The sequence below is a fragment of the Zootoca vivipara genome, chromosome 14, assembly GCF_965207765.1.
Source record: "Zootoca vivipara chromosome 14, rZooViv2.hap1.1, whole genome shotgun sequence".
Classification (NCBI taxonomy): Eukaryota; Metazoa; Chordata; class Lepidosauria; order Squamata; family Lacertidae; genus Zootoca; species Zootoca vivipara.
In genome coordinates this window covers 11,088,540-11,116,262 of record NC_142597.1, presented here as the reverse complement: position 1 = coordinate 11,116,262, position 27,723 = coordinate 11,088,540, and the positions used below count along the sequence as shown (strand labels likewise).

At 48.0% G+C, this 27,723-nt stretch overlaps 1 protein-coding gene across 30 annotated transcripts in view; it reads right to left on the bottom strand.

Moving 5' to 3' along the window:
• The window catches only part of CAMK2B (calcium/calmodulin dependent protein kinase II beta), a 206,198-nt gene extending 186,869 nt beyond the window's left edge, over positions 1–19,329 (bottom strand). For 25 of the 30 annotated variants that reach the window (XM_088657937.1, XM_088657939.1, XM_088657951.1 and 22 more), the window contains exon 1: positions 19,240–19,329. Coding sequence is in view for 21 of the 30 variants with exons in the window: in XM_035139077.3 (XP_034994968.2) it covers positions 19,240–19,304 (65 nt within the window). In the remaining 9 variants the exon portion in view is untranslated. The remainder of the gene's footprint in view (positions 1–19,239) is intronic. The other 5 variants (XM_088657948.1, XM_088657952.1, XM_088657938.1 and 2 more) reach the window with 1 other exon arrangement.
• Between the last annotated feature and the right edge of the window lie 8,394 nt (positions 19,330–27,723).

Sequence of the window (27,723 nt, the reverse complement as noted above, 5' to 3'; positions counted from 1 at the left end):
CTGAGCTCAAGGTGGGTATCTAAACAAAGTACTGTTGAAAATTAGACTTGCGACTGTAAGGAAGCAGGGACTTATAAATTGTTCAGGGATCTCCTCTGAGTATTCCGGATCATAGTGTGCTCTTGGTTAGAAATCTTATAATAATAGTAATACTTAACACTTGTATAGCACTTACAAGAGTTCAAAGTGCTTTACATGCATTCTCTAGGTGTAATTCTTACAACAACCCTATAAGCTAAGTCAGTATTATTATACTCATATTGCAGGTGGAGGTGGGGGTGATGGGAGGTTGTGAAAGAAAGGTTTGCCTAAGTTCATGGCAGAGATGACATACGGACCTTCCTGATTTATAACTCATTCTCTTAGTCGCTAGACTTTTATAGCCACCAGTTTTTTCACTTAAAGCTGGAAGAAAATTGCTCCCATGTTTTCCACTCTCTGTGGAATTTGTTGGCATTAACATTTTTTGATTGCATGATTGATTATATTTTGTCAATTTTGCAGTTCCATGTTTTCTACTAACCCCACTGCTGGAGGGAACTATGAGGCTTTATTTTATTTTTTTCCCTGAGTGACATTTGACTACTACTGGTCCTGTTAGCTAGGGATCATGGGAGTTGTAGGCCAAAACATCTGGAGGGCCGCAGTTTGGGGATGCCTGCTGTAGAGTAACTTCTCGCCTCAGGCCTGCTGAAGTCAGTCAGGGGACTGGGATTCCCCAGCTGCCACGGGAAATTTCTGCTGCTGGGTGGGTAACTGAATAGACCTCTGATGGTTCCTATCCTCTCCCTTCAGGTCTCCTTGCCCGGTTCCTGCTCTGTACATCCCCCAATCAAAGTTCCCCCCCACACTTTCCATTTCGTCTCAGAGAGCTACTTATCCGGGGGGAAAGGGATCGCTCCAGTTCTCTCATTCACAGTTACATGATTAATTTGATATTTTGAGTGTACCCAAATAGCTGACTCTCGAGCGGCATTTCACAGCACTTGACAGCCAACTTTCTCCATTACCCAGTGACACACGCATCCAAAGAGCAAATAATAATAATAAATTCTGAGGCAAAATTCAATTTTGACATTCACGTTGTTGTTTTTTATTTTGAGGCCAAAATTAAACTTCAACATCCACATTGGGTGATGGACTTCGAGGTTGCAGTCAATCAAAAGTCAGGTAAGGCCACATATGAGTAGAAGATAGTTGTTATATTAATTGAACAGAAGGTACAAGAAAGAAGATTCCACCTAAACATTAGGAAGAACTTCCTGACAGTAAGAGCTGTTCGACAGTGGAATTTGCTGCCAAGAAGTGTGGTGGAGTCTCCTTTTTTGGAGGTCTTTAAGCAGAGGCTTGACAGCCATATGTCAAGAATGCTTTGATGGTGTTTCCTGCTTGGCAGGGGGTTGGACTGGATGGCCCTTGTGGTCTCTTCCAACTCTATGATTCTACAGCTTGGAGCAGCACAGGTACAGCTATATTGAACATGTAGTAATATAATATTTCATAAATATTACCCAAAGTGCACCATACCCTCAGAGGTAAGAGTGCACCACCACAATTACCACCAAGGACCACTGCTGTTTATACACTGTGCTCAACATGAGAGGTCCTGCTCTGCACCCCACCAATATATGAAATTCAGCACATGTTCACTAGAAGCAGGGTCTTCTTGCTAGTGGCACACTCCATCTTGTGCAAGCTCAGGAGGAGGCTCCAACACTAAATACCTTCAAGGTTTGGGGACTAAATTGATTCGGCACATGTAGACATGGGTCTTCAATTCAATTCGTTGATTTGCTGTATGGTGTTTTTATCATCCTGCTTGAAACAGGTTCCAGAACGAATGAGCAGAGGATTTTTTAATTTTTTTTTAAAGGAAAGCGGTTGTCACTGAAAGGTCCTGCCCAAGAGGGCACAATGAGACAGATAACTCCCCATTTATGCGCATTCAAGGCACGTGTGACCTAGAGTTGCCACCTGTAATACAGGATTGTCCCGTATTTCAATGCAAAATGCTGTGTCCTGTACTAATACTGTACTGCTTTGTCCTTTATTTCAGTTTTTTTCTCTGTCTCTGCCAAGTTAGGGATCCTCTTCAAATACATGTGCTTGAAAGGGTCTATGAAAGGTCATATATTTAAACTCTGGGTAGCCAAACACAGACAAATTTACACATGCAATGGATTGTAATGGGTTGATTTGAAGTAACTTCAGCACCAGATTGGGGGGGGGATCACACCCCCCCAAAAAAAACTGCCCTGCCTGCATTTTGCCAGAACAAAGGTGGCAACCCTAGCGTCACTGTGCATGTACTGTACGCATCGGCACAAACCTGGAAGTGCCCTAGTAGAGTTCAAAAATAGCAAAAATGGCATGGAAACAGTATCTAGCAATCCCACAAGCCTTTGCACTGACCTTTGAGGACTGTAGAGAGTTGAGAGTTTGAGAAAGGAGGTTTGTAGAGATGAGTTGTGGTTTAGTTTTGTGGATTTGGGTTTTTTTAAAAAAAGGGGGGCGTCCAGAGGTTTAGAGGGTGTTTTCAGGCTTTTCCAATGGTGTTCCAAATGTGCACGCCATCACTTAAACACGTAGTGCCTCAGAAAGTATCCCCCGTGTAAATGAGGAGTTGCCTGTATTCTGTTGCCCAAAGGCTCACCCAAATCTTGAGTCAGTCTTAACATCTAAGAGGAGCGAGAGGCTCTGTTAAGCCCAGAACCTAAAATTACCTAACTGCATCACTGCCTCCCACATAAGCAGAAATAGGACTGCAGCCTATAGAACATGCAGAGCAATCCTGCGCATGTCTACACAGGAGTAAATCCTGCTGAGTTCAGTGAAGCTTACTTTGATGTTCCTTCAGATGCTCATTGGCAATTCACACTGCAGAGTCCATCCACAATATTACATTCTTTTATTAGAATTAATAACCACCTTTTCTCTCACTCACAGAGGCGCGCGCGCACACACACACACACACACATCATTTTAAGGTTTAGATCAGGCGTTGGCAACGTTTTCTGCCCGTGGGTTGGAGAATTCGCACGGGCCGCACATGCGCAGAAGTGATTTCCAGTGCCGCGCTGCCCGTGTCCAGTATGCCAGAAATGGCTTCTGCGCATGTCCACAGTGCCGGAAATCGCTTCTGCGGCTGCGCAGGCGCGATTTCCGGTGCTGGGCTGCCCATGTCTAGAATGCCGGAAATGGCTTCTGCGCATGTCCACAGCACCGGAAATCGCTTCTGCGGCTGCGCAGGCGCGATTTCCAGCACCTGCGCAGGTGCAGGCGCCATTTCCGGCGCCACTCGGCGAGTCCCCGTGGCATGCTGCGCCGGTTTAGCACAGAGCGCGGGGGGGGGACTTGCCGAGCGGGCAGCTTGGTTCATAGGCGGCCCATGGACCGGATGCGGCCCACTAAGGCTGGACGCTGCCGACCTATGGATTAGATTCAACAACGTACTAAATGAATGAGGGACAGAGAAATGCTGCTCAGTGGTCCACCCTTGGGAATTTCTGCTGCCCCAAGGCTGGATCTAGATCTCTGTACCAGCAAGCAAATGCATTTTTTTCAAACCATAAGAGCAATTCTCCCTACGCAAGAAGACACACCTCCTTCCTTCCACTCCAAAGTATTTCAAATAGGCAGTGAACCAATAACACTATTTTGCATCCCTTATTAAACATGAGACCACTGATTGAAATCTACTACAAATAAATAAATAAATGAATAAATAACAACAACAACAACTATTTCAACTGCCACAATTCCATTCACATTGCCAAAATCCAAGACAAAATGTGTGTTTTTTAATTTGAGTTTAAGTGGCCGTGGGAAATGTACTCCCTCGTCTCTTCTACCGGTACATAAATTCCACCTCTATTTGGGTGGCTTTGCTGTCAATGACCTCTAAGGTAATAATAATAAAAATAATAATTAATAATATCCCTCGGCCAGTAAAGCAAGATGAGCGCCGCAACCCCAGAGTCATCCGCGACTGGACCTAATGGTCAAGGGTCCCTTTACCTTAATAATTTTTATTATTATTTATTCATACCCTGCCCATATGGCTGGGTTTCCCCAGCCACTCTGGAGTAGGTTAGGAACATTTGAAGTTTTTTTTATTAGGGTTGGATGCAACAGTGAACACAGTCAGAGGTGGAGTAATTCATGTATGAAAGGAGATGAATGCCAGAAAACCTGTTTAAAGAACAGAAAATGTGTTATACCTGGTCAAACTATTGGTCTACCCAACTCAGTACTGTCTATTCTAAATGGCAACAGCTCTCCGGTCGCTTAACCAAAGGGTCTTTCTTATCACCTGCTGCTACCTGGGATCCTTTCAACTGGAGATGCCAGAGACTGAAGCAGCAGGTAAAATAAAGCAAATATTCAGCCTTATGGAGTTCAATGGAACTTGCTTCCTAAGGAGTGTGCTTAATACCGCAAACTTTGTCTCAATGAGATTTCAAAAACTGTGAATGTATTGCATTCTTCAAAGAAGGCTTTAATGGTTAATTACTTTCACTGTTAAAAATGGGGATGAAAGGTGTGATTCCTTTAGCGTCAGCTTCCATCTGTTCACATATTAAGATAGAAACTAGCATCTTTCTCCATTTTTCTCCTGTCTCTTTATTTTTGTCATGCTTCCTCTTAGCAGGCTATTCCAGTCTCTTTCTGGACTCCTTAACCATTCCTATTCCTCTCTTCTAACTAATCGCTGGTTTTTACATCTTCTGTGAGGTATTATGGCCAGAACTGAATGAGCCAATTCCAAGAAATATATAGTACCAGTTTCATGAAGCCATCATAACGTTTTCCAGCAAAATTATTCATTCCAGTGAATTCATGCCTGGAATTTGGATCACTGGCTTGAATGGTGCTTGTATCTTGCACAGACGTCCATTACCATTCCTAGAAGAACTTTCCATGCATACACAACCTAACAGAAAAAGGGGTGTGGGGAAAGATGACTGCCCTCCCCACCCGGAATCTATCCTCAGTGCTATCACTTATTTCTGAACAATTAATAAATCTTTCACTACAGCAGTAGAGATGCATCATCACTTTTGAATCCCCTGAAGCCCATAAATTTGGTATGGAACCATGTACTGAATTTTTTATTTTCGAAAAACCTGCTTTATCATTTTCATAACGCAGGTGGCGCTGTGGGTTAAACCACTGAGCCTAGGGCTTGCTGATCAGAAGGTTGGCGTTTCGAATCCCTGCAACGGGGTGAGCTCCCGTTGCTCAGTCCCAGCTCCTGCCAACCTAGCAGTTCGAAAGCATGTCAAAGTGCAAGTAGATAAATAGGTACCGCTACAGCGGGAAGGTAAACGGTGTTTCCGTGTGCTGCTCTGGTTCACCAGAAGCGGCTTTGTCATGCTGGCCACATGACCTGGAAGCTAAACGCCGGCTCCCTTGGCCAATAGAGCGAGATGAGCGCCGCAACCCCAGAGTCGGTCACGACTGGACCTAACGGTCAGGGGTCCCTTTACCTTTACCCTTTAACAGCTACCGTAACTTATGCATACCAACTAGTAGCTAAGACTGCAATTCTAACCACATCTACTCAGAAGGAAGTCCCACTGAATTCAATGGAGCTTCCCTTCCAGGGAAGTGGTATTAGAATTACAGCCTAGAACACAGGAAGACTTTCATATCCCAGAAACTGAACTGTTTCAGGAATTAGCCTGTGTCACTGCGAGCTGGCTGAAATTATTTTCACTGCAGATAATAAAGAGTGCCGGGAACAGATTGTGAAAAATACAACAATCTTATCCAGATTATTGGGACTACAGAGCAATGTGAAGTCATTTATAAAGATGCTGAACAACAGCAGGCCCAGAATGGAACCCTGTGGCACCCCCCTTTTCACTTTTTCCCATGATGAGGAACCACTGGTGAGAACTGTTTGGGTTTGGTTAGTCAACGAGCTATAAATCCACCTAATAGTAACATTGTCTAGCCCACATTTTACCAGCTTCTCTGCAAGAATATAATGGGAGAAGATCAAAAGCCTTACTGAAATTAAGACACATTACAATCATCCACAGCATTCCTCTGATCTACCAAGCTTATACTTACTATCTCTCTCTCTATCTATCTATCTATCTATCTACTGTATATAAAAGAATAGTCTGGCATGACTTGTTTCTGAGAAACACATGCAGGCTTTTACTAAAGGCAGTAACCTTTTCTAAGTGCTCACAGACAAACTGTTTAATGATCTGTTGAAGGACCTTTCCTGGTAATAAGCTGACCAGTTGGTAGCTACCTGGGTCCTCTTCTTTCCCCTTTTTGAAGAAGGGGACATCTTCCCACTCCCAGTCCACAGGGACCTCACTTGTTCTCCAAGAATTCTCAAAGATTATAGAAATAGGCTCTGTACCTGCTGCCAAAAACAGCTTGCCAGGTGGAGCTGAGTCACTAGGGTAGCTAAGCGGATGGGGCAAGGCAGCCAGCAAGGTGCAAAAGCACCAGCGGAGCCAATCCAGTACTCCTGCCAGTGCATTTGAACCATGCTACCTCCTGCACCCACCATCTCTCCCAGTAAGCAGCAGCAACCCACCTGCTGGGAAGCTAGCATAGTGGCTCTGCTCACCCAGCAAGCAGTTTCTACCTGCTACCCTGCTTGCCAATTTGCTTCCAGGTTCAATTCAAGGTGTCAGTTTTGACTTCTAAAGCCATAAATGATATAGAGCCAGAATATGTCAAGAACCACTAAGTCTGCAGGAAAATATATATAATTTACTAGCTGGCCCTGCACGCGTTGCTGTGTGTTAGTCTGTGAAATGGAGGGTATTAGCCCTCCTTCAGATCCCCCTGAGCCTCAGAGTCCCCCTGTTTTACAGGTGTTACGGTATGTTTAAACAGGGGTATTGGCGTAGACTCCATGGGGAGGGAGTGGGTGTAGGAGGAGGAGCTGAGGGAATAACGCCACTTGAGGGCGCTGTTTTAGTTTGTGGAAAAGCAGGTTTGTACCTGCGCAGGTATGAGATGTGAGGCACCCGAAGTTCTGCAAACACTCGGGAAGTGGCATGGATCGTTGTGTCCAAATTTTAGGGCGATGGGTCAAGCGGTTACCAAGAAAAGTGGAGCCCACACTTTCACCATTTTTACATTTTTATATATATAGATTTGTGGGTTTATTACCTGCTTTTTGAGGACGTCCTCCACAAAGTGGCTTAAAACACACAAATCCAGATCCATAAAAGCACTTTTAAAAATATAACCAGTAATAATAATAAAATTAAAACCAAAAGAGGCCACAGTTAACTTAGCCATACCCACACCCCAATACATGGCCACTATTTATGACTCCATATTAAAACCTACGGAGAACAGAAATAGAAATTTGGACCTGCCTGCTTTGATTTCCCGCACTAGCAGAATTATCACAGGTGTCCCCCTACCCAGCTTCCAAAAATTAGAACAAGCTCCCCATGGTGGTCTGTCTGACCCCATTACTGCTATTTTATCACAGCAAGGTGTTGTAGACAAATATAATCTGGTTTTATGCTGTTTCTTCCTTTTACCCTATTTAGTTTTACTGGGTCAAAGCAATTGGGTTTTTGTTTTGTTTTTTTGCATTATTCAGTACCGGGGTGTTTTTTTTTGGGGGGGGGGAGACTTGACTATTTTATGGAAAGACAGAAAATAAATTCTGATAATAAACAGCAATTCAAACAAGAAGTTAGACATTTCAACAAACGCCCCGAGCAATAACAACAACAAAAGCATCAAAACATCAGTCAAACAACCATATAACAACAGACAGAATAAAAACATCATCAACTTAAATACCCAAGAGAATTAAAAACATCTTGACTTGTCACCTGGAACTTAGCAAAGTAGATGACATAAAAGTGTCCTTGAGGAAGGAATACCACAGCTAAAGTATCCCTACACATAAGATTTCTGAATATCTTCCTTGCTCTCATCATCTTTATAACCTGTACCCAAAGACTCTTTGAACCCTGGGGATATGCAAAGTCCGCACCACACATTTAAAGCTCATGACTTCCTCCATATAATCCTGGGAACTGTCATTTGTTAAGGGTGCAGGGAACTATAGCTTTGTGAGAGGAAAACTACAGGTCTCAGGATTCTTTGCAGAAAGTAACATGCTTTAAATGTGTAGTGTGGAGATCCCAACTGTGCATTGATCAGCCTCTGTATATTGCTTCTGCAAAAACACCTTAGTCTCCTCTGCTATTCTGCTCCACTCCCTGCAGAAACGCCACATTCCTGCAGCTCTCACAACCCCCTGCTCCTCCATATTCCCTGTAACAATATAAATAATGCACCAATGTGCATAGCGTCTAACAGAATTACACAGGTGGAAGATTATTATTTATCATGTTGATAAGGATAAGGTAAACTGACCATTAGGTCCAGTCGTGACCGACTCTGGGGTTGCGTGCTCATCTCGCATTATTGGCCGAGGGAGCCGGCGTATAGCTTCCAGGTCATGTGGCCAGCATGACAAAGCCGCTTCTGGCAAACCAGAGCAGCACATGGAAACGCCGTTTACCTTCCCGCTGTAGCGGTTCCTATTTATCTACTTGCATTTTTGACGTGCTTTCGAACTGCTAGGTTGGCAGGAGCTGGGACCGAGCAACGGGAGCTCACCCCGTCACAGGGATTCAAACCACCGACCTTCTGATCAGCAAGCCCTAGGCTCAGTGGTTTAACCCACAGCGCCACCTGGGTCCCCTATCATGTTGATACTCTGCCTTGTATCCAAGGAGCTCCCTGCTTTATTCCCACAAAATTCCATGTAAGGCAAGTTAGTCTTAAAACAGACTGACTGTCGCCATGATAGAGTCAGGATTAGAACCTGCGTCTCCCCACTCCTAGTCCAGCGCTTTCTCTATTATACCACACTACCTCTCAATTCAAGCCTCTAGTCAGGCATGGCCAAACTTGGCCTTCCAGATGTTTCGGGACTACAACTCCGATCATCCCTAGCTAATAGGACCAGTGGTCAGGGATGATGGGAACTGTAGTCCCAAAACATCTGGAGGGCCAAGTTTGGCCATGCCTGCTCTAGAGGATAAGCCAAAGGCCATGTGCAAAAGGGATCTGAATGAAGGCCAGGGGAGAGGTAGCACAAATCGTATCAGGGAGGCATGTCCCAGGCTGGACCTCCCATGTAATGTCAAAACATACAAAATGGCCAGGTCTTTTGAATGCCATGATTTGTAACCTGCCCCTGCTTTAAATAGAATATATCGTGAGTTTAATATTCTTCCAGTGCTTCCCATGAAAACTTCACTAATGCAGACTCCGTAATCTGCATTCTTTCTGATTTTGGCATATATGTTCCATATTAGGAACCTATATCGCTTGCTATTCCAGACATTGCTCTTAAGGCAGCCAAATTTAATGCATCCCATCATCCTGTTTATATATGGAGGAGTGAGATATACTGTAACATATTTGAAAATATGCCACGAGGTAGCTTGCATAACATGGGATATATAGAGATGAACAGACCTGCCATCCGTATTCAAGTTGCTTTTTTTGAACAGACATGAGAAAAGGATGTCTAGGGTACTCTGGATAATCTCCCCACCCCTCCCTGTTCAGGATAAAGTACCGTAGTAACCAATTGATATTTCCTTCTCAAGTCCCCAAACGTGAGAACAGTCTCCTAGACCAGGCCAAAGGTCCAGCATCCTCTTCTGACAGCGAGCGGGACCCGAATGGAGAGGTGCTCTTCCTGTTGTGATTCTGAGGACCACAACTGGTAAACAGAGGCATAGTGCCTGACAGTGGATCAGCCATCAGGTCCCTCTGCCTCCATCATGTTCTGCATCCCAACCTTCCTGGGCTGATGCTCATGGACACATGCATGCCTCTGCCCCTGTGTGTTGAAGTGAATGCCTGAACATAATTTCTATACGTATTATATTGGAAGCAAAGCCAGTATTTTTCAGTGCACCTTGTAACAGTGCTTAGATCACAGCCTTTAAGCAAACACAGAGCTGGAAAGGGTTCAGAGAAGGGTGATCCGAATGACAAAGGGGTCCTTTCCCTATGTGGAAATGTTACAGCATTTGCAACTTTCCTCTAAAATAAGTAAGAGGTGATGTGATAGAAGTTTATAAAACTTAAACGCGGCATGCCAATTGTGGGTAGAGAAAAGTTTCACCCCTCTCTTATAACACTAAAACTTGTGGACGTCCAATGAAGCTGAATGTTGCATGGGCGTAGGCAGGGGGGCAGGAGGGGGCAATTGCCCCCCCTAGAAGCAGGGCCGCTGGCCAGCCTGCCCCGCTGCCCGCCCGGTGCCGTCTCCCTCTCCCTGGCTGGCTGTGGAGCGGGCGGAGGGAAAGCCAGGCAACCGCTTTGCGCGGCTCTGGGACTTTCCCTCCACCTGCCCCGGCGATTGCAGAGGGGGAGGAGGGGATCGGAGCAGCCTGATTTCGGGCTGATCCTGGCTCCCCCTCGCCCCTGCCGATCGCGGAGGGGGAGGAGGGAGTCGGAGCAGCCCAATTTCGGGCTGATCCTGGCTCCCCCTCGCCCCTGCCGATCGCGGAGGGGGAGGAGGGAGTCAGAGCAGCCCGAAATCGGGCTGATCCTGGCTCCCCCTCGCGCCTGCCGATCGTGATGGGGGAGGAGGGAGTCGGAGCAGCCCGAAATCGGGCTGCTCCGATCCCCTCCTCCCCCTCCGCCATCGCCGGGGCGGGAGGAGGGAAAGCTGGCAAGGGAAAAGGGAGCTTTCCTTGCCCCGCTGTGGCCCCTCCCCCACCCCTTGGCCCCGCCCCTTGGCCCCCCCTGATTTTCATCCTGGCTACGCCCCTGGAATGTTGGAAGATTCAAGACAGAGAAAAGAAACTACTCATAAACTATGGAACTCGCTGCCACAGGAGGCAGTGATGGGCACCAACTTGGGTGGCTTTAGAAGACGACTGGACATACGCACAGAGGCCAATGCTATCAACAGCTACTAGCCAAAATGGCTATATTCTATCTCCGCTGTCGGAGGAAGCACGCTGGGCATCAGAGGTGGGCAGAGCACTGTTGTGCTTATGTCCCACTTGCAGGCTTCCCATGGGCATCTTGTTGGCCACTGGGAGAAGAGGATGCTAGACTAGATGAGCCATTGACTTGACTCCGCAGGCTTATGAAAGCAGATCACACTTAAAAGTCATAGGCAACAAGCATGTGGACCACGCCAAGGTTCCTCCCTAAAGGTTGGCCAAACTGCTGTGGTGGCACCGGAGAGTTGCCAGTTGTAGTCCAATTTCTGTGAGGGCAGAGAAACCTGTCAGTTCGGGTGGAATCAAAACTTCACACAGTTGAACAGAGGGGGCAGGCTGCGGCAAGATGTTGAAAAGGCAAGTTGCCCGAAAGGAGAGGCAAGTTGCCCAAAAGAAGGCGCAGAGAACGGAAGAGACCGAGAAAAGAGGCATCAGAAGGAAGGGAAGGAGGTGGAGCAGGAAGCTTCAGGCAAAGGCCAGCGGAAACCAGGAGCTGAATCAAGAATGGGCTTAACCAGAGAGGAGACTCTGAAGAAATTACACAGCATGCATGCTTAGGAAGGTCTGTATACTCTGGAGACGGTGTGTCACAGAGGCTGGTTAAAAGGAAGCTAAAGGAAGGCGAGTTTGGAAACCATGCTCACATGAACTAACTCTAAATACAGTGGTACCTCCGGTTACGAACTTAATTCGCTCCAGAGGTCCGTTCTTAAGCTGAAACCGTTCGTAACCCAAGGTGCACTTTCTCTAATGGCACCTCCCGTTGCTGCCGCTGCCAGTACACGACTCCCACAAGCATCCCAGGGCAAAGTTTGCAGCCGGGAGCATCTACTTCCGGGTTAGTGGAGCTCGTAACCCGCAGCGTTCACAAGGAGAACGGTATGTAACATGAGGTTCCACTGTACATGTAAAAATAAAAACATGTGAAATAATCTTTGGAGGTCTTTAAGCAGAGGCTTGACAGGCATATGTCAAGAATGCTTTGATGGCGTTTCCTGCTTGGCAGGGGGTTGGACTGGATGGCCCTTGTGGTCTCTTCCAACTCTATGATTCTATGATTAATCTCTCCCATTCACTCCTGCCTCCACTTAGAGGATATCAATAGCTACTAGGCATGATAGCTGTACTAAGTTCAGTACCAGAGGCAATATGCCTCTGAAAACTAGTGACTTCGAAGGGAACTTGAGCAGGAGGGTGCTAATGCATTCAGATCCTGGTTGTAGGCTTTCCAAAGGTTGGCTACTCAGTATCAAAACATTTATTGGCATCACTTACAAACATTCAAAGTACCCAGGGCCGCCTTAAGCGCCCCTGGCGCCGTGGTGCGCCGGATCTCTCTGGCGCCCTCTCGCCCCGTTTCCCAGCGTGGTGGGCGGGTGGGCGGAGCGCGCAGTGCGGCTGCCACAGGCGCAGCTGCGCGGCGGACCGGCCAGCCAGCGGGCGGGCGCAGCTCGCGGCGCCCTCCTGGTGGGCCAGCACCGTGGTGCCCTGCGCCACCCAGCCTGGCCGTAGGGCCGGCCCTGAAAGTACCAGTAAATAATCCAGTACGATCTCATCGTCATATCATCAGTACAGTCATACCTCGGTTTAAGTACGCCTTGGTTTGAGTATTTTCAGTTTAAGTACTCCGTGGACCCGTCTGGAAGGATTAATCCACTTTCCATTACTTTCAATGGGAAAGTACGCTTCAGGTTAAGTACAGACTTCCGGAACCAATTGTGTTTGTAAACCGAGGTGCCACTGTTCAGTCACTTGCCAAAGGGAAGAGGGGCCAGCAATCTATTTCACCTCTGGGGGTCTTCAACAAGGGCAGGGTCCTGTAATGTACTTTGGCAGCAAAAGAACAAATAGAGGAATTTAGCTACTGTCTTGGTGAGCTCCTGATCTCTCCCCTGCAATAGGAAGCGTATAACCTCTGTCTCCGGTTTCCATATTGGGATACATAGTTGGTCTAGTAATTGTCGGTGGAGATAATCATACATTTTACATTTGAGGACCATGTGAGCTAGAGTTTCCTCCAGGTGAGCATCACATGGACATCCATCCATCCCCCCAAACCTACCCCAGAGGAGGTTAGAGGGATTACCGTAGAATTGAACCTAGCCAGCAAGAAAGCCCTTCTTTCTTGCGGGTTAAACAAAAATTGTAGATAATTGGGGTTAAATTCCTGCGCCCAAGAGAGTTGAAAATAAAAAGGGGAACATGTTTTTTCCGCAGCTGAAATTAGTTCCTGGCGCTCTATGTCCCATAACCTAGTTTTTAACATGGCTTTGGCGATTGGGAAAGCCACGGCACCTAGGAGATCCTCTGAGAGTCCAAGTTACCGTATCTTTGTACAAAACACTTGTAGCCCTGGGGAAGGGAAGGAGTCTGACAGAACTTCGCTAAGTCATGTGTCTGCTGAAAAGCAAATGTTTAGCCAGCATAAGAAGAAACTCGTTCAGGCAACTGTCTCTAACTTATGTTGGCCTCCCTCAAGATGTAAGGCTGCATAAGGTACACACCGTGGGACAGCGAAAATCTTAAATAAAAGGCTGTCTGCACTCGTTCCAGGTTGGCTACTGTAGGAACAGAATCCTGGACTGGATGGCCTTTGGACTGATCCAGCATAGCTCTCCTTATGTTCATTCCTCTTTCTCTGTTTTCTCTGCTTTACAGTCTGCTCTAGGCCAGCCTCCACCTGCCTCCTTTTTTTTACTTACAACCACTCCAGCTAATCTCAGTGTTGCCCCTTGGAGAACTCAAAAGGGGGGAGGATGGGGACACAATAGTTGGCTGCTGTGCCTGTCATTAGCTCTGGGTCACTTGGCGAGAGCAAGAAAAAAAGGCTTTCTCTATGGTGGCATCCAAGCTATAGAAATCGCCTCCTAGACAAATTAACTTTGGCCTGTCATTGCTGGCATTTTGTCACCAAATAAAGACTTTTCTGTTGAGGCCAGCGTTTGAAGTGCTTTCTCATTCGCGTCTCCCTGCTGTATTGATCTGCACTGCTGCCGTCTTATTGTATTGGATTTGTATGATATTTTGTCCGATTCATTTCTAAAAACTTTGTAAGCCACCTGCAGCGGGAAATTGGTGTGAAAACCCCGAGAATAAACAAATACCGCAGCGCTGTGACCTGGGGACCCCTAAGGGGAGGGGTTAGGCAGGGGTGGTGCAGCCCATTTTGCTGCCTGAGGCTAAACAGGAAGTGCTGCCCTGCCCTGCCGCTGCTCCTCCTGCCGCCACATCTGCTGCTGCCAACACCACCTGCTCTGCCGCCACCGTGCGCCCTGCCAGGCGGTGCCAATTTCAGGCAAGATTATGGCACTTTGGGGCAAGATGTCGCCCCAAATGGATCTGAACTTGCCTGAAATCAGCACTGATTGTGGGGGCGCACCTGGGGAGCTTCTGACACCCGAGTAAGAGGCCTTTCCCTCCTTAATCAATGGCTGGGCTGGCTCTGGGGTTAGGACAAAAAAGTAATGGCAGCTGGCAAGGGGGAAAGAGCTGCACCTCCCGGTAATTGCACATTTTGATTTGAACCGGAAGCCACCCAAGTGGTACCCTCCAGATGTTGCCAGACTACAACTCCCATAATCTCTGGCCTTTGGCTGTTGTTAGTCCAGCAACATCTGGCAGGCGCCATCTAGGCTATCTCCGAGAGGAGCCGCAGCCAATTCTTTGTCGCCATGCTTCTGGTGTGGCCAACTTGTGGGATGCTTTTTCATTTTCTTCCTCCCCAATTCTCTCACACACTTGTGCTTGCACACATTCAGCGAACTACAACACAACATGCTGCAAATAGTTAAGATAGGGTCACAGAAGCCTGGAGCAGAAGAAGACCAGAAGTCAAAGAGCCAAGTCATTTATGAAATAGCTCTGGGACTGCAGGAGTATCTATTCTTCAGTGGTTAGTAGAGAGGAAATTAATCTAGCTCCCAAAGGCAAAGAGCAGTGAATATTATCCTAGGTGAAAAGGTTGTGAATGTTAAATGGCAAACTCCTGAATGACGGGTGCAAGCAAGGTTGTTCCTCTGAGGGAGAAATTCCAAGCATTGAAGACCACAGGATATACAGTAGTTGATACTGTCATCCCATATCACAGCCTGTGAGATTAATGCAAATCACAGGCCTTTCCCTCCACCAATCACATTAAAGTTCTTCCAGATTTGGAAACGGCTTTTTTTCTTTTTCTGATGAAAGCACAGAGTTCTGGAGAAATTCACCTGGGATTCCACACTCAATAACAGATATAGCTAACAGCACTACTATTGCGGACAAAAACAACCCACTGTCTAAGAATCAAAGATAATTATGGCAAAATAATCAAGCAGTAAGAGACTGCTATAGGAGACGGGGAAGACCAAAACCACAAAATCAGCAATACTCTTACAAGGAGGAATAATAGGCTTCTTATGAAGTGGGCTCCAGTCCATCAGAGCTTATGGCGTAATATATCTAATAGGCTAAGATGCTAGAGAACTCTTTCTGGGTTTCCTGTAACAGACTAAGATGTCTCTCTGGAGCTGGTAGCAGAGTACAAGTGTTGAATGGGAGAGTATTTCAAAAAACGGACAGATACAGGCTTAGTCTGTTGATCCTGAACAGAATCCAATTCTTGAATTAAGAGGATGCGGCCTAATTACCCTTAAGTCTTAAGACTTCTGCTGATGCTACTGAAATTGTGAAGCCACCCACTTAAGTCTGTTCAATTTCCCTAAGAGAATCCCGCCCTCTATAAAGGTGTCGCCTTTGGTCCCCACATCACTCATAACTGTAGGAGCCCAGAATAAGATTTATTAATGCAGACATCAACCGGGAGGAAGGAAGAAGGAAGGAGCCGCATCACAAAGATGCTAAAAGAAAGGCAGATTTGGGCTGCGTCCAGAATCACAATTCCCTCCCCCCTCAGTTTCTAGGAAGAACAGCAGCCGGCTGGCAGCCATGTGTACCAGGAAGGCAGGCCTAGGGAATATGGCCTTCCACATTTGAGAGCCTCTCAATTCACCATTGCAAAATGAGATGCATTAAGTACAGAGTGAGGAATCCGCCTTACGGTAACTTCAGAGGATCGGCCTATCTTCTTCAGTGTTGTCTACACTGAAAGAGGCTCTCCAGGATTTCAGGCAAGTCCTCTGTGGAGATGCCAGGGATAAAATATGGGACCTTCTGAATGCAAGCCCATGCTAACCTATGACACTTCCTCAAATACATGTGTGCTCTGAGTTATGGGAGTTTGCACATGCCTGCAACTCAGACCCACTGATCCCAAAGAGTCCTTCTATTACCAAACGGGGTTGTGGGGGGCTGACAACTGTTACTCAGTGGGCATAACACACTTAACAGCCCTCTCACCTCAATTATTTACTCAAGTGTCCCAGGTCTGAGCCCTGGCATGAAAAGCAGGTCTAGTAGCACCTTAAGAACAGAACAATTAGTAAATGCAGATGCTTCCTTTTCTCTGTTTTTCCCCAGTACGTTTGAATTGGATTGCACGAAAAAATAGCCTGAGCTGCTCCTGTATCCTCTAACAGCAGTTTAATCTGCTGGTACCATTTTAAAAATAAAATAAAATAAAACTTCACCCTCTAATTCCTGAAGACCAAATTACTCTTTAGGCACAGTCACAGAGGTCAGTTCAAAAGATGGCAATCCTAAATTAGTATTGGCATGTCCAAGAGCTGCTCAAAATATTACTGAGCTGCATGCCTATGTTCACCAATTAGTGTCCATTCAACAAGATGCTTGAGTGACTGGGGGGGGGGAGGGGATGGTCAAAATACAAGGACCAGGGGAGGAATCCCATGAAGCTGATTGGCTGGTGATTCAGAAGAGGCAGATGCGGGAGAATAAAGATTCAGTTCACATTTAAAGCCAAAATTATCCAAGTCACATTTTCTGAAACAACATGAGAACCGAAACATAGCCATCCCTCGAAATCTGCACTTATCCAACTTTTGCAATGCTCCATCCAACAAATGTTTACAAAAGTGCACATAGATTAGGTAAAAGTGTGCATAAAAAATGAATATATTAGTGAAAATAGCATACAAAAATGCATATTAGAAGGATTTGTTAGTCGACAAAATGGATATTAGTATTTTTTTAAATGCATTTATTAGGAGAAATTTACACTAAAATGCTGGAGAATTATCAAAAAGAAAATTCATGAATTGCTGCAGCAGACATGTGATGAACCAAAGGCTGGGAAAATGAGAAGCTGAGAGAACCAAAATTGACAATCCCTACCATCCCTAAGGAAAGGCAAAAGGAAGTACCCACAAGGTGTGGTGATAGCCACTAGATGTGGTGATAGCCAGATGGTTTAAAATTGGGATTAGGCAAATACACTGAGCTTGCTAGTTGAACTGACTCCAAGTTCAGATGCAATATGGCTCTGAATACCAGTTGCTTAGGAAGAACAGCAGCAAAAAAAGCAATTGCCCTCACATCCAGCTTGTGGGTCCCTAAAAAAAAAATCTGATACCGGTAGGCCACTGTAAACAACAGGAAGCCTTTGGTTTCCTCCAGAAGGGCTATTTTGAAGGTCTCCATCTTCTTCCCAGTTCCCATTTTTATCATGTCTGAAGCTGTTCATGGTAGTACACTCTCTGTAAGGCTCACTCCTTGCAACATCTTATTATAGGGCATGGAGCAGCAGGCAAAGAGGAAACCCAAGCTTCATAACTGTGCAGAATGCCAAGCACACACACAAAGCTCAGCCTGCCTGGCCAGCAGCCAGATTGCTGGAGAAAGCTTGCAACACCTAGCAAAGGATGCCTGGAATACTGCCTTGTCTCACACACCCCAGCAATAGGCTCGCTTTTCCCGCTGCAGAGATGCCACCATCCCTGGACCTGGGTGGCCGAGCCATGGCTGTTTCAACGCCAAGCTTCCCGTTATCCCATTCCGCCAGGACTCCCCTTCCCAAGAGACATCTAGGCAGGCTGGAGAGTGCCCCCGAGCATGTGCAGAGTTCCCGACTAGTAAGTTACCCCATGCAAGGAAGGAGCGAGAGTAGAGCGGGCTGATCTACGCCGGCGGCACCTCTCCTTTAAAAGGAGGAAGGTAAGACTGCACCAATGGGCGAGTGGGCTCCCCACCCCTCCCCACTCTTACGCAATACACCCGCTCCAAGGCCCTGGCCGGATCTAAGCAAGAGGCAACTACTACTCCCACCCCCCACCCAATCCACGCATTATTTCTTCTCCCCTCCTCCAATCGCCATTTCCTCCCCCTCGCCTTTCAGGTGTCGTCCCTCCCCAGCAAAGAGCAACCCCGCTTCTTCCTCTCCGCCCTCCCCTCAGTTTCCTCGCCAGGCAGACGCGCTGCCAGCCACCCCCGCTCCCCAGCGTGGAGCCAGGCAACCAGCTCTCCAGCCAGCCAGCCCCCCACCCCACCCCACCCCTCCGCGTCCCCACTCCGAAGCCCACGCACTCGTAAGCGCGCAGGCGGAGAGAGCGCACCTACCGGCGAGGGGGAGCCCCCCCGCGTGTTTCCCCCCCACCCCGCACAGCGAACTGCCCGACCCGGTGCCAAAGAACATCCGATCGCCGTAGCGATCCCTTCCCTTTCTCCCCCGGGGGGGCTACCCGCCCTGCCACGTGCTTTTGCTGCGCGCCCGCGGGAGCCCGACGAGCAAGCAGTTCTCCCGGCTGGAAGAGGCAGCCGAGAGCCCAGCAAGCAGCAGCAGCGGCACCGCCACTGCAGTGAAGGCGCAACCCTCCGCAGCCACCACTCTCCTTCCCCGGCGCCGCCGGGAAATCAATCTCCGACGGAGGGAAGCAGCAGGGCGGCGTCGGGACCGAGAGAAAGGCGCCCCCCCCCAAAAAAGGATCGCGGGTTGGAGAGGGATCGCCCGTCCCCACGCATCATATTGTTGCCTGGTGGGGCTCCGCAGCGTGCGTCATGGCTGCGCAGCGCGGCGAGCCCCTCTCTCTCTCTCCAGGACCCCCCCTCTCTCGGCAGATCACCCACCCCACCCCCGACGAGTCACGCTGGGGAAGGGGCTGCCGCCGCCCCGCTGCTCGCCTTCCCCGCCACCAGGCCCGCCTCTCCATAGCCAGCCCCCGGCCGGGCCTCCCACATTGCAAGCCGTGGGGCTGGCAGCCGGTTAGCCGTCCAGGCCCCAACGCAAGCGGCGAGAGGGGAGTGGGGTGGGGAGCAGTCTTTGCTTTAGGGTGGGGGGGGGGAGGGTGCTGTGAGGGGATCGCCCCTGCGCGTCTTCTCTCCCGCCCATCCCGTGCCCGTGCGAGGCGCGGCGCCGGCTCCTTACTTGCCAATTTCCTCGTACAGCTGATACTCGTCGGTGAAGCGGGTGCAGGTCACGGTCGTGGCCATCGCGGCTGCAGCTTCGCTCCGCAATGAGCCGCCCGGGCTCCGCTCCGGCTTCGGCTCCGGCTGGCAGCGGGGGGAGGAGGGGCGGGGGCGCGAGCTTGGCTGGCAGGCGGGGAGGAGGAGGAAGGAAGGAGGGGGGGGCGACGCTTCAGATCGGGGGTGAGAGAGATAGAGACGCCCAGCCCGCTGCGTGCGGCAGAAGGCGGCTCCTGCTACGCGAGCGAGTGAAGCTCCTCGGCGAACAGCGAGCCCGGCACTGGGCAGAGCCCGGGAGAGCTGCCAGGGGAGGGCCGCCGGCAAGCAGCAGCCTCGGGGGAGGGCGATCCCCCCTACCGCGCACCAGCCGCCCCCGGGCGAAGGAGGGGGGGAATTGCTGCAGCCCCTTTCCCCGTCGTCGCCAAAGCGGAGCGTGCTGCTCAGCCTCGACGGGGCGGCGCAGGTGCAATGGGGGGGGGCGGGATCAACAGCAGCTCGAGGAAGCGGCTCGCTCGGACCTCGCGGGTTCCCTCTTTCTCCCCAACCCCGGTCCGCCTGCACCTGCTTCGGGGAACTTCCGCGCGCAACGGAGGGGCCGTTCCCCACGTGCGCCGCCCGCCCCGAGTTCTACCAGCCTCGCTCCCGTGCAGCCCAATCAGAATCACTCCCCTGTCCTCTGCAGTTACGCGCCCACCCACTTCTCTGGTTTGCAGGCTACTTCGCAGGGCTGTTAGGAAGGTAGCTTGGAGTGAACTGCTTGGAGGGTGCGCGCGTGCGTGTGAGTGAGAGAGAGAGAGAAGCGTAATTCATCATCTTCAGCCCGAACAGGCCCCTCCCTAAGGATACCTACTTCCACTTTTGCGGCGCGATCCTAAGCTTCTTTACTCAGAAGGCCCGCTGTGCTCAGTGAGACTTGCTCCCCAGTAAGTGCGCTGAGGTTTGCACTTTGCAGTCACTGTCCATGTTTTCGCTCAGTTCTCATCTTCCCCGGGTCCAATTCGGACGGAGACAACTCTCTGTGGGCTTCCATTGGAGTCCCACTGCGAATATAACATCACAGATGGGAAGCCTTTTTGCACTCCAGGGATGGTTGGACTCCCATCATCCCCAGGCATCTTAGCCAATGCTCAAAAACGATGGGAGTTGTAGCATTTAGGGTTTGAACTGCTGCAGAGCTGGGACTGGGTTTAATTCATACAGAGCAGTGGTTTTTCAATCAGTCAATCATTTATTATTAAATCCTGAAACCTGTTCTGATATTTTGCAGAATCCCCCTCCCTTTGTGTGTCCCCCAAAACACACACACACACACACACACAAATAAGAACTGATGCTTAGCAATTTATTTAATAGTTACTTAGATTTAGACTGCTTCTGAACATCCAGCTTGAAGGATTTAAGGTTCCAGGATGCAACTAGACTAGGCTGCATATTAGTTGTAGGTACTCCCACTTTTGGAACGGCAGGGCCTGGCGAACAGGAGAGGAGCAAAGTGCCTGAGGTTGGAGATGTACAAAACCGCAGCCCTTTGGGCTGTTCACGGAACCCAAGGGTTCCATAGATCTTTGCTGGAAAACAGAGGGAGGATGGATTTAATAGTTAGGGGGAAAAGGCTGGTGCCATGAAAGGCAGAGATGCTATCTGTGGCCATGTGTACAGGCCACATTTGCCCACCGGAGCACATTTCTGGGGGCTGTTTGCTTGTAGTGACGCTGTTACCTTTCTCAGCTAATGCATTGCAGAACCCGGCACCATTCCCTGAATTTCTGAAAGCGGGGGGCATTACTAGGTGTAAGGGGGAGGGATTATAGAGAACCCCCCCTCTCATCAGGAGCAGCCCGTCTCCAAGCAGTCATGAAAGCGCAGGGTCTGAAGGGGTGAGTCAGGAGACGGAGAAGGAGTGCCAGGGCTCTGGCAGCATTGGAGAGCCCCTGCTCCACAAGCAGGAAGAGAGAGAGGCGGGAAGGGGGGACAGGGAGAAAGCAGACCGTAGATCCTCCCCCCCCCCCCCGACACCGGTATTGAGGAGGAGAAAGGGGAGGAGATTCACTGTCCTGAGGCTTTTATGTTGGTCAAAGTCGCGAAAAGGGGCAGTGCCGGATTCTGATACGGAATGAGAAGACATGAAACCGACAGCTCACTACACTGTAAATAATGTGCACCAATAAAGACTTTTGAAAGACAAGTATGTGGAAGGTCGTTACTCAGGAGTAGTCTTAACAACCTTGACACTAGGTATTTAAAAGACTCAGAAGACCCGTGACACAAATCTGCATAAAATATACACGTTGATCTATTTGCCAAGATGCACATTTAAGCTGACCTTCAGAAGGAAAAATAAACTCTGGTTCTTTTGTCAGGGCTTCATTAACATGGTAGGTGACTGGGCTCTCCCCAGCTCCAGAGCAGCGCACACAGCTGAATTTCAAGCCAATTTTGGGACACTCAAATGCATTTAAGTTTGTTTGGGACAAATAAACAGGAGAAGGTCCCAGGTTCAAAACTGCCACCTTCAGTTAGAAGGATCTGGTAGCAAGTGGCGTGAAAGCTACTGTACTAGATGGAGGAACAGTCCGAGTGGGCATCTTTCCATGGGCATCTTTCATGGATGCTTTAGCTGTGATTCCTGCATTGCAAGGGGTTGGACTAGATGACCCTTGGGTCCCTTCCAACCCTATGATTCTATGTCTTTACACTGCACAGGTGAGCTACCCAATAGTGCCTACAGATCCAGCAGTTCTGGACAATGAACACAACCAAGTTGATTCACACACTTTAAACAAGTCGAGGTAGGTTTTTTTTTTTTTTTTGCAATGCCAGGAACATTGCATTGTTTCCAGTGTTGGTCAGGTCATACTCAGGCCACATCTACTTAATCACACCACCTTAATAGCTATGGCTCCCCCCCAAAGAATCCTGGGAACTGTAGTTCGATAAGGGTCTCTTATTTGGCGATCACTCGTAGCCGAGTAAGATTGTCTTCCATAAACACGGTTTTAACAATGGGTCCGTAAGTGACTGTGGAGGCCAATTCTGGATCCACATGTCCTTCCACAGTGGGGGCATTGGTTTCCAGACGGGAGTTGATCACGATGTAGACTTGCCAAGTGTGCCTTCCTCTTAGCACGTTTCTCCCTTGCGTCCTGAGATGTCCTGAGATCGAGTGTCTTCAAAGCCCATGACACCTTTGGTAAAGGCGGTTCTCCAATTGGAGCGCTCGCAGGCCAGTGTTTCCCAGTTGTCAGTGTTTATACTACTTTTAAAGATTTGCCTTGAGACAGTCTTTAAACCTCTTTTGTTGTTCGATAAGGGAGCTGAGAGTTGATAGGAGCCACAGTTCCCTGCGAAGAGGGGTTGATGGTTAAACCACTTGTTACACCACTCTGAGGACTATAGCTCTGTGAGGGGAATATGGGGTCTCCTAACAACTCTCAGCATCCTTAGCAAACTACGGATCCCAGGACTCTTTGGGAGAAGCCATGACTGTTTCAATGGGTCAGATACTATCTGTAGATCATACTTAGATAATTTCTTCTCAAGTAAATTTGCCAGGATGTATAAAAACGGTTTGAATGCATGTTGGGAGTGTCCACAGATGGAAGGTACAATTTCCCACATGTGGTGGGCATGCAAAAAGGCCAGAGGATTCTGGGAGATGATCTATGATGAACTGGAGATGTTTAAGCGGACATTAACAAAAAAACAAACAAGAACAGGGGCTTTGCTTTTAGGAATAATGGATATTCCCAAGAAGTTGCTCAGTCTATTTCAATACATGAAAACAGTGGCAACAGTAATACACACACAAAAGGAGAAGACAAACAAATCCCAACTAAGGAAGAGTGGCAGAACAAACTGACAGAATACGTGCAGTTGGTAAGTCTGACAACAGAAATCAGAGACCAGAAGGAGTCAGTGTTAAGGGAGCAATGGAACCCTTTCGTAGAATACTTGGAAGACAAAATAGCCAGATAAATCTACAAATAGGATTCGAACTGTGAACAGTGGTGAAAAACAATTTAGATTGAAGAGGGGCGTTTGGAATAATATGCAGCGGGATAAGGGGAATAGAGAAACCATGGAGGGATAGAGGGGAAGTTCATAGGTGTTAGACAGAATGGTGGTAATTAAATATGCATTGCTGTTTGTTTAGTCATTTAGTCGTGTCCGACTCTTCGTGACCCCATGGACTATTATTATTATTATTATTATTATTATTATTATTATTATTATTAGACATGTATTTTCCCAGTGCCAGTTACAGTGAGGAAGCTAGGAAATACATTGTGCAATGAGGCAGAAGGGCGAAAGGTCCTGGGGTCTGATTCTTGTTGATGGAGCCCCTTGTTCGGTGCTCAAAGGTGACACTGTCTGAGAGGCAAGGAGGCCATGAGTTTTAATGTCGCTGCGTTCAGTCAAGCTGTCAGAAGAACGTCAGTCGCTTGAGCCCATCATCTTGAACCTTGGCTGAGCAGCACAAGGCAGGTGGTGAAAAATGGAGCCCACAGAAACCCAGAATCTCTCCGAACAGGAGACGATGGCACCTTCCATGCCGGAGCAAGCGCAGCCCCCCCCCCCCCGCAGCATCCCTGCCCATGGCTGCCTGGTGCTGCTGTTGCCATGGGCACCGTGGGCGTTTGTGGGGGCTGCATGTTGCTGACAGATATTTTTGTTCTAACTAACCAGAAACGAACGATCATCATCGCTTGGTTTCTGGGAGGTAAAAGTGCAGCTGGGTATTACCAGAGGAAGGCTGCTGCAGCAGCACAGCTTTGACCCAAGAAATCATCCCATCCCCCAAATCTTTCTCAAGACAGAGGGGAGAAATCTGTGCAAACATTCCATGCTCACTCAAGTTGGTCAAGGGGACTTTGCTTCCTTATCCCACCTCACAAAGAGGAGAATCTTGTTCAAATGTCGTTCTTTTGCAAGACCACGGCTGCTTGGGTCTCAGAAGTCATACTCCTTCCTGCTTTTCTTGCCTTCGCTCAGCAGACATACACTTTTGTGGCATCAACTCAAAAGAACTGCTTTTTTTGTTTTGTTTCCAGCACAAACCTTGTTTAGTGATCTAAAGGAGCACCTTCTTCCATATATCTAGCTCCCTCTCCACAGAGAGCAAGCTTTGTTTCAGAATCTGCCGTTCCAGGAAGCTAGGTCAATGGCGAGCACAGCACAGGACCTTTGCGGGTTGCACCAACATTATAGAGCTCCCTAGAAAGAAGCAAGCGGTTTATTGGTTCATCTAGCTCAGTATATTCTTTGAGGCTCTGGGTTCTTGGACAGAGAGGCAGCTTTCCAGCCCAATTACTGATGTTCCTTTTGATAGGTTTGCTGATATTTCAGGGGGTCAGACTCCATGACTCTTGGAGTCCCTTCCAACCCTACAATTCGATGTCTGGAATTGACATTTTGCAGGCAAAACAGGTGCTCTACTGCTGAGTTACAGCCCCTCGCATAGCCTCTAGGTTTTGTGTAAAGTGAAATTGTGAAGAGTTTAATTTTTAGTATTTGGTGTTTTAGGAGTCTATTGTAGTTTGGTGTTTTTATTGTTCTCCAGAGGCAGCCTACATTCTCTAGTCCAACACTATCTGGAGGGCTGTTCCCTATCACTGCCTTAAGATAGCACCTCTTTCTTCTTGGTGAAAGGTAAAAAGGTAAAGGACCCCTGGATGGTTAAGTCCAGTCAAAGGTGACTATGGGGTTGCGGCACTCATATCGCTTCCAGGCCAAGGGAGCCGGCGTTTGTCCACAGACAGCTTTCTGGGTCATGTGGCCAGCATGAATAAACCACTTCTGGTGCAACAGAACACACTGACGGAAACCAGAGCGCACGGAAACACCATTTACCTTCCCGCCACAGCGATACCTATCTATCTACTTGCACTGGTGTGCTTTCCAACTGCTAGGTAGGCAGGAGCTGGGACAGAGCAACAGGAGCTCACCCCGTTGTGCGGATTTCAACTGGCAACCTTCTGATTGGCAAGCCCAAGAGGCTCAGTGGTTTAGACCACAGCGCCACCCGCATCCCTTCTTCTTGGTACAGAATCAGGGAATTGGAGAGTTGGAAGGGACGACAAGGGTAATCTAGTCCAACCCCCGTAGTACAGGAATCTTTTGGCCAAAGTGGGGCTCAAACACACAAACCTGAGATTAAGAGTCTCGTGCTCTGCCAACAGAGCTATCGCAGCTCTCTGTGTCATTATAATCACTACTTGCCAATGGTTTCATGCATGGAGGGCCTTCCGTTTCTCCTGCCAAACAGAATGGACAGCTGACTGCACTTTACCGTAGAATGGGGTGGAGTGGGAATATTTTTCCGCCTGAGGCCTTTCAGGATCTGCATGTCTGTAGTGCACAGGGTTAGAGGCGAAAGTGGGCAGAAACAAAATACAAAAATGGGAGAAGCAATTGAATAGACTCCTCCCTCTGTACAGCAGGCTACACACATTTCACTGAACCAGAAACCAGAGGTTTCAAACCCCCTCTCCCCCCCCCCACGCACATGCAAGTATGATGAATTATCAATCCAAGGATACATTCCAGCAAAGCCAAACCACCTGGGGAGGGCACAGAGCAGCGACCCAAAGCCTGGAGAAGTGTTCCAGGGGAGAGATTGAGAAGCCTGGTGAGCTGCATTGGTTCCCCGAGTCTAAGGTCCTCCGTTTTTCCCCCTGTACAATTGTTAACAGCCATCTCTTTAGCAATAGCCGCTTTAGGGCCTAGATGGCGAGAACCGGGATAAATGAATAAACAAAGAAGCAAAAATCCAAAACACTTGTTACTATTTGGCATGATCACTTCACCCAGGTTGGAAAGCAGAATGCATATCCCCTTTTCTTGCCAACAGCTGCAGCTTCTCTGACTCATTCCAGCCTCCCCTTGGACATGGGCAAATCAGGGGTCAAAACTAATATGAGTGGTTATATAAACTAGGCCTTAAATCACCTGGGGCTCCTTATTTGCCTGCTTCTCATAGCCAAGGCTGCCCTCATACTAGAGACTCTCTCCCTTGTTTAAAGAGCCACAAAAAGTGCCGTTTCCAAACTCTAATAATACACATCTCCCCCTACTTTAGGAGCATTGTACAAAGCTAGGGATCATTAACAGAGTTCTCAGCACTTTGGCCAAGGCTGTGGAGAATCACAGCAATGAAGCCAACTAGAGTGTAATACATCCATCTATATCTTTGCCATTCATATCCTGAGTTAGTTGCAATAGTAGGAATGCTATTCACATAGATTAGAACCACCCTGAAAAGTGATCCTGCAATAACATTCCAAAGTCTTTATTTACCGGCACATTTGCTGCTCCATTTTGTTGCTGTTTTGTGCCAACCTGTTGTGTAACAGAAGTGGGGGGTAATTGATTTGCTTTGTTGCTTTTGTGTCGATGGGCCACGGCTAATGCAACCAAGAAATCTATCACAACCCTGACGAAATATTAAATTTACTACATTTTTAGCCTGCTTTCCAGACGATTATTCTCTTCAGCTCACATTAATAATAATAAAATGGCCCCCTGCATCAGGCTCACAAATCAGATGCACACAGGAGGAGTTGAATGGAAGGGAATGGTAGGAGGAAGACATTCTTCAAGACCAGAATGAAGAGGAAAAGGTCTACATACATTTTTGTTCCATTTGGAGGCTCAGATCCCCTTTCCCTTTCTGGTATTCTTGCATGAGTTACAGCCAGTGGCTTGTGGCTCTTGGCTCCTTTGGCTAATGGCTGGATCTTGAATGCCCTTCCTTCTGCAATCCCAGGAAGACACAAATTCTAGGTATCTCAAAAACAGCTCCCCCCATTCTTAATATTTATCTAAAAGGATCGGCAATGGGTTCAATTGTTTTAGAGAGCCCCAACATTAAAATGTGAGGGTAGGGAAGGTAACTAGCAATTGTTTATTAAGCAGGTGACTTCCAGCCACCTGCAGGAAGGATGTATGCCTTGAAAAGGACTTTGCAGTTTAATGGCATATAAATAAATTACATAGCTTACTGTAGCTACCTTATAAGGTGATCAAGGACAACACACTGTGATAAGATAATAAAGCACTTTGAAGGAAGTAGGGATAGCAACTTGCAGCCTTGAGACTTAATCGAACCACCACAAGCTTCACGCCAGAGCCACCAGAAAAATGGCAATGGCTCCATTTTCAGGTTTGGGAGGAGAGAGTGAATTCCCTGAACATTTCTTGGAATCTGAAATGTTTCAGCAAGCGTTCTTCCTGCTTCTGGTGGTCCTAAATGGGAAGAAGCATGGGATACATCTTCACAATTGCAAGGACCTCCTCCTTTATTAAATGCACCAGCTGCCTCCTCTGGGGATATACCACAGAGACAAAATGGGAATGAGCAACAGAAAGACGCAAGGGTGGGGACCTTTGATCAGTGTCTTTGTTGCTGATCAGAGGGCAGTGAGCACAACCACTTTGGTTGTTCAGG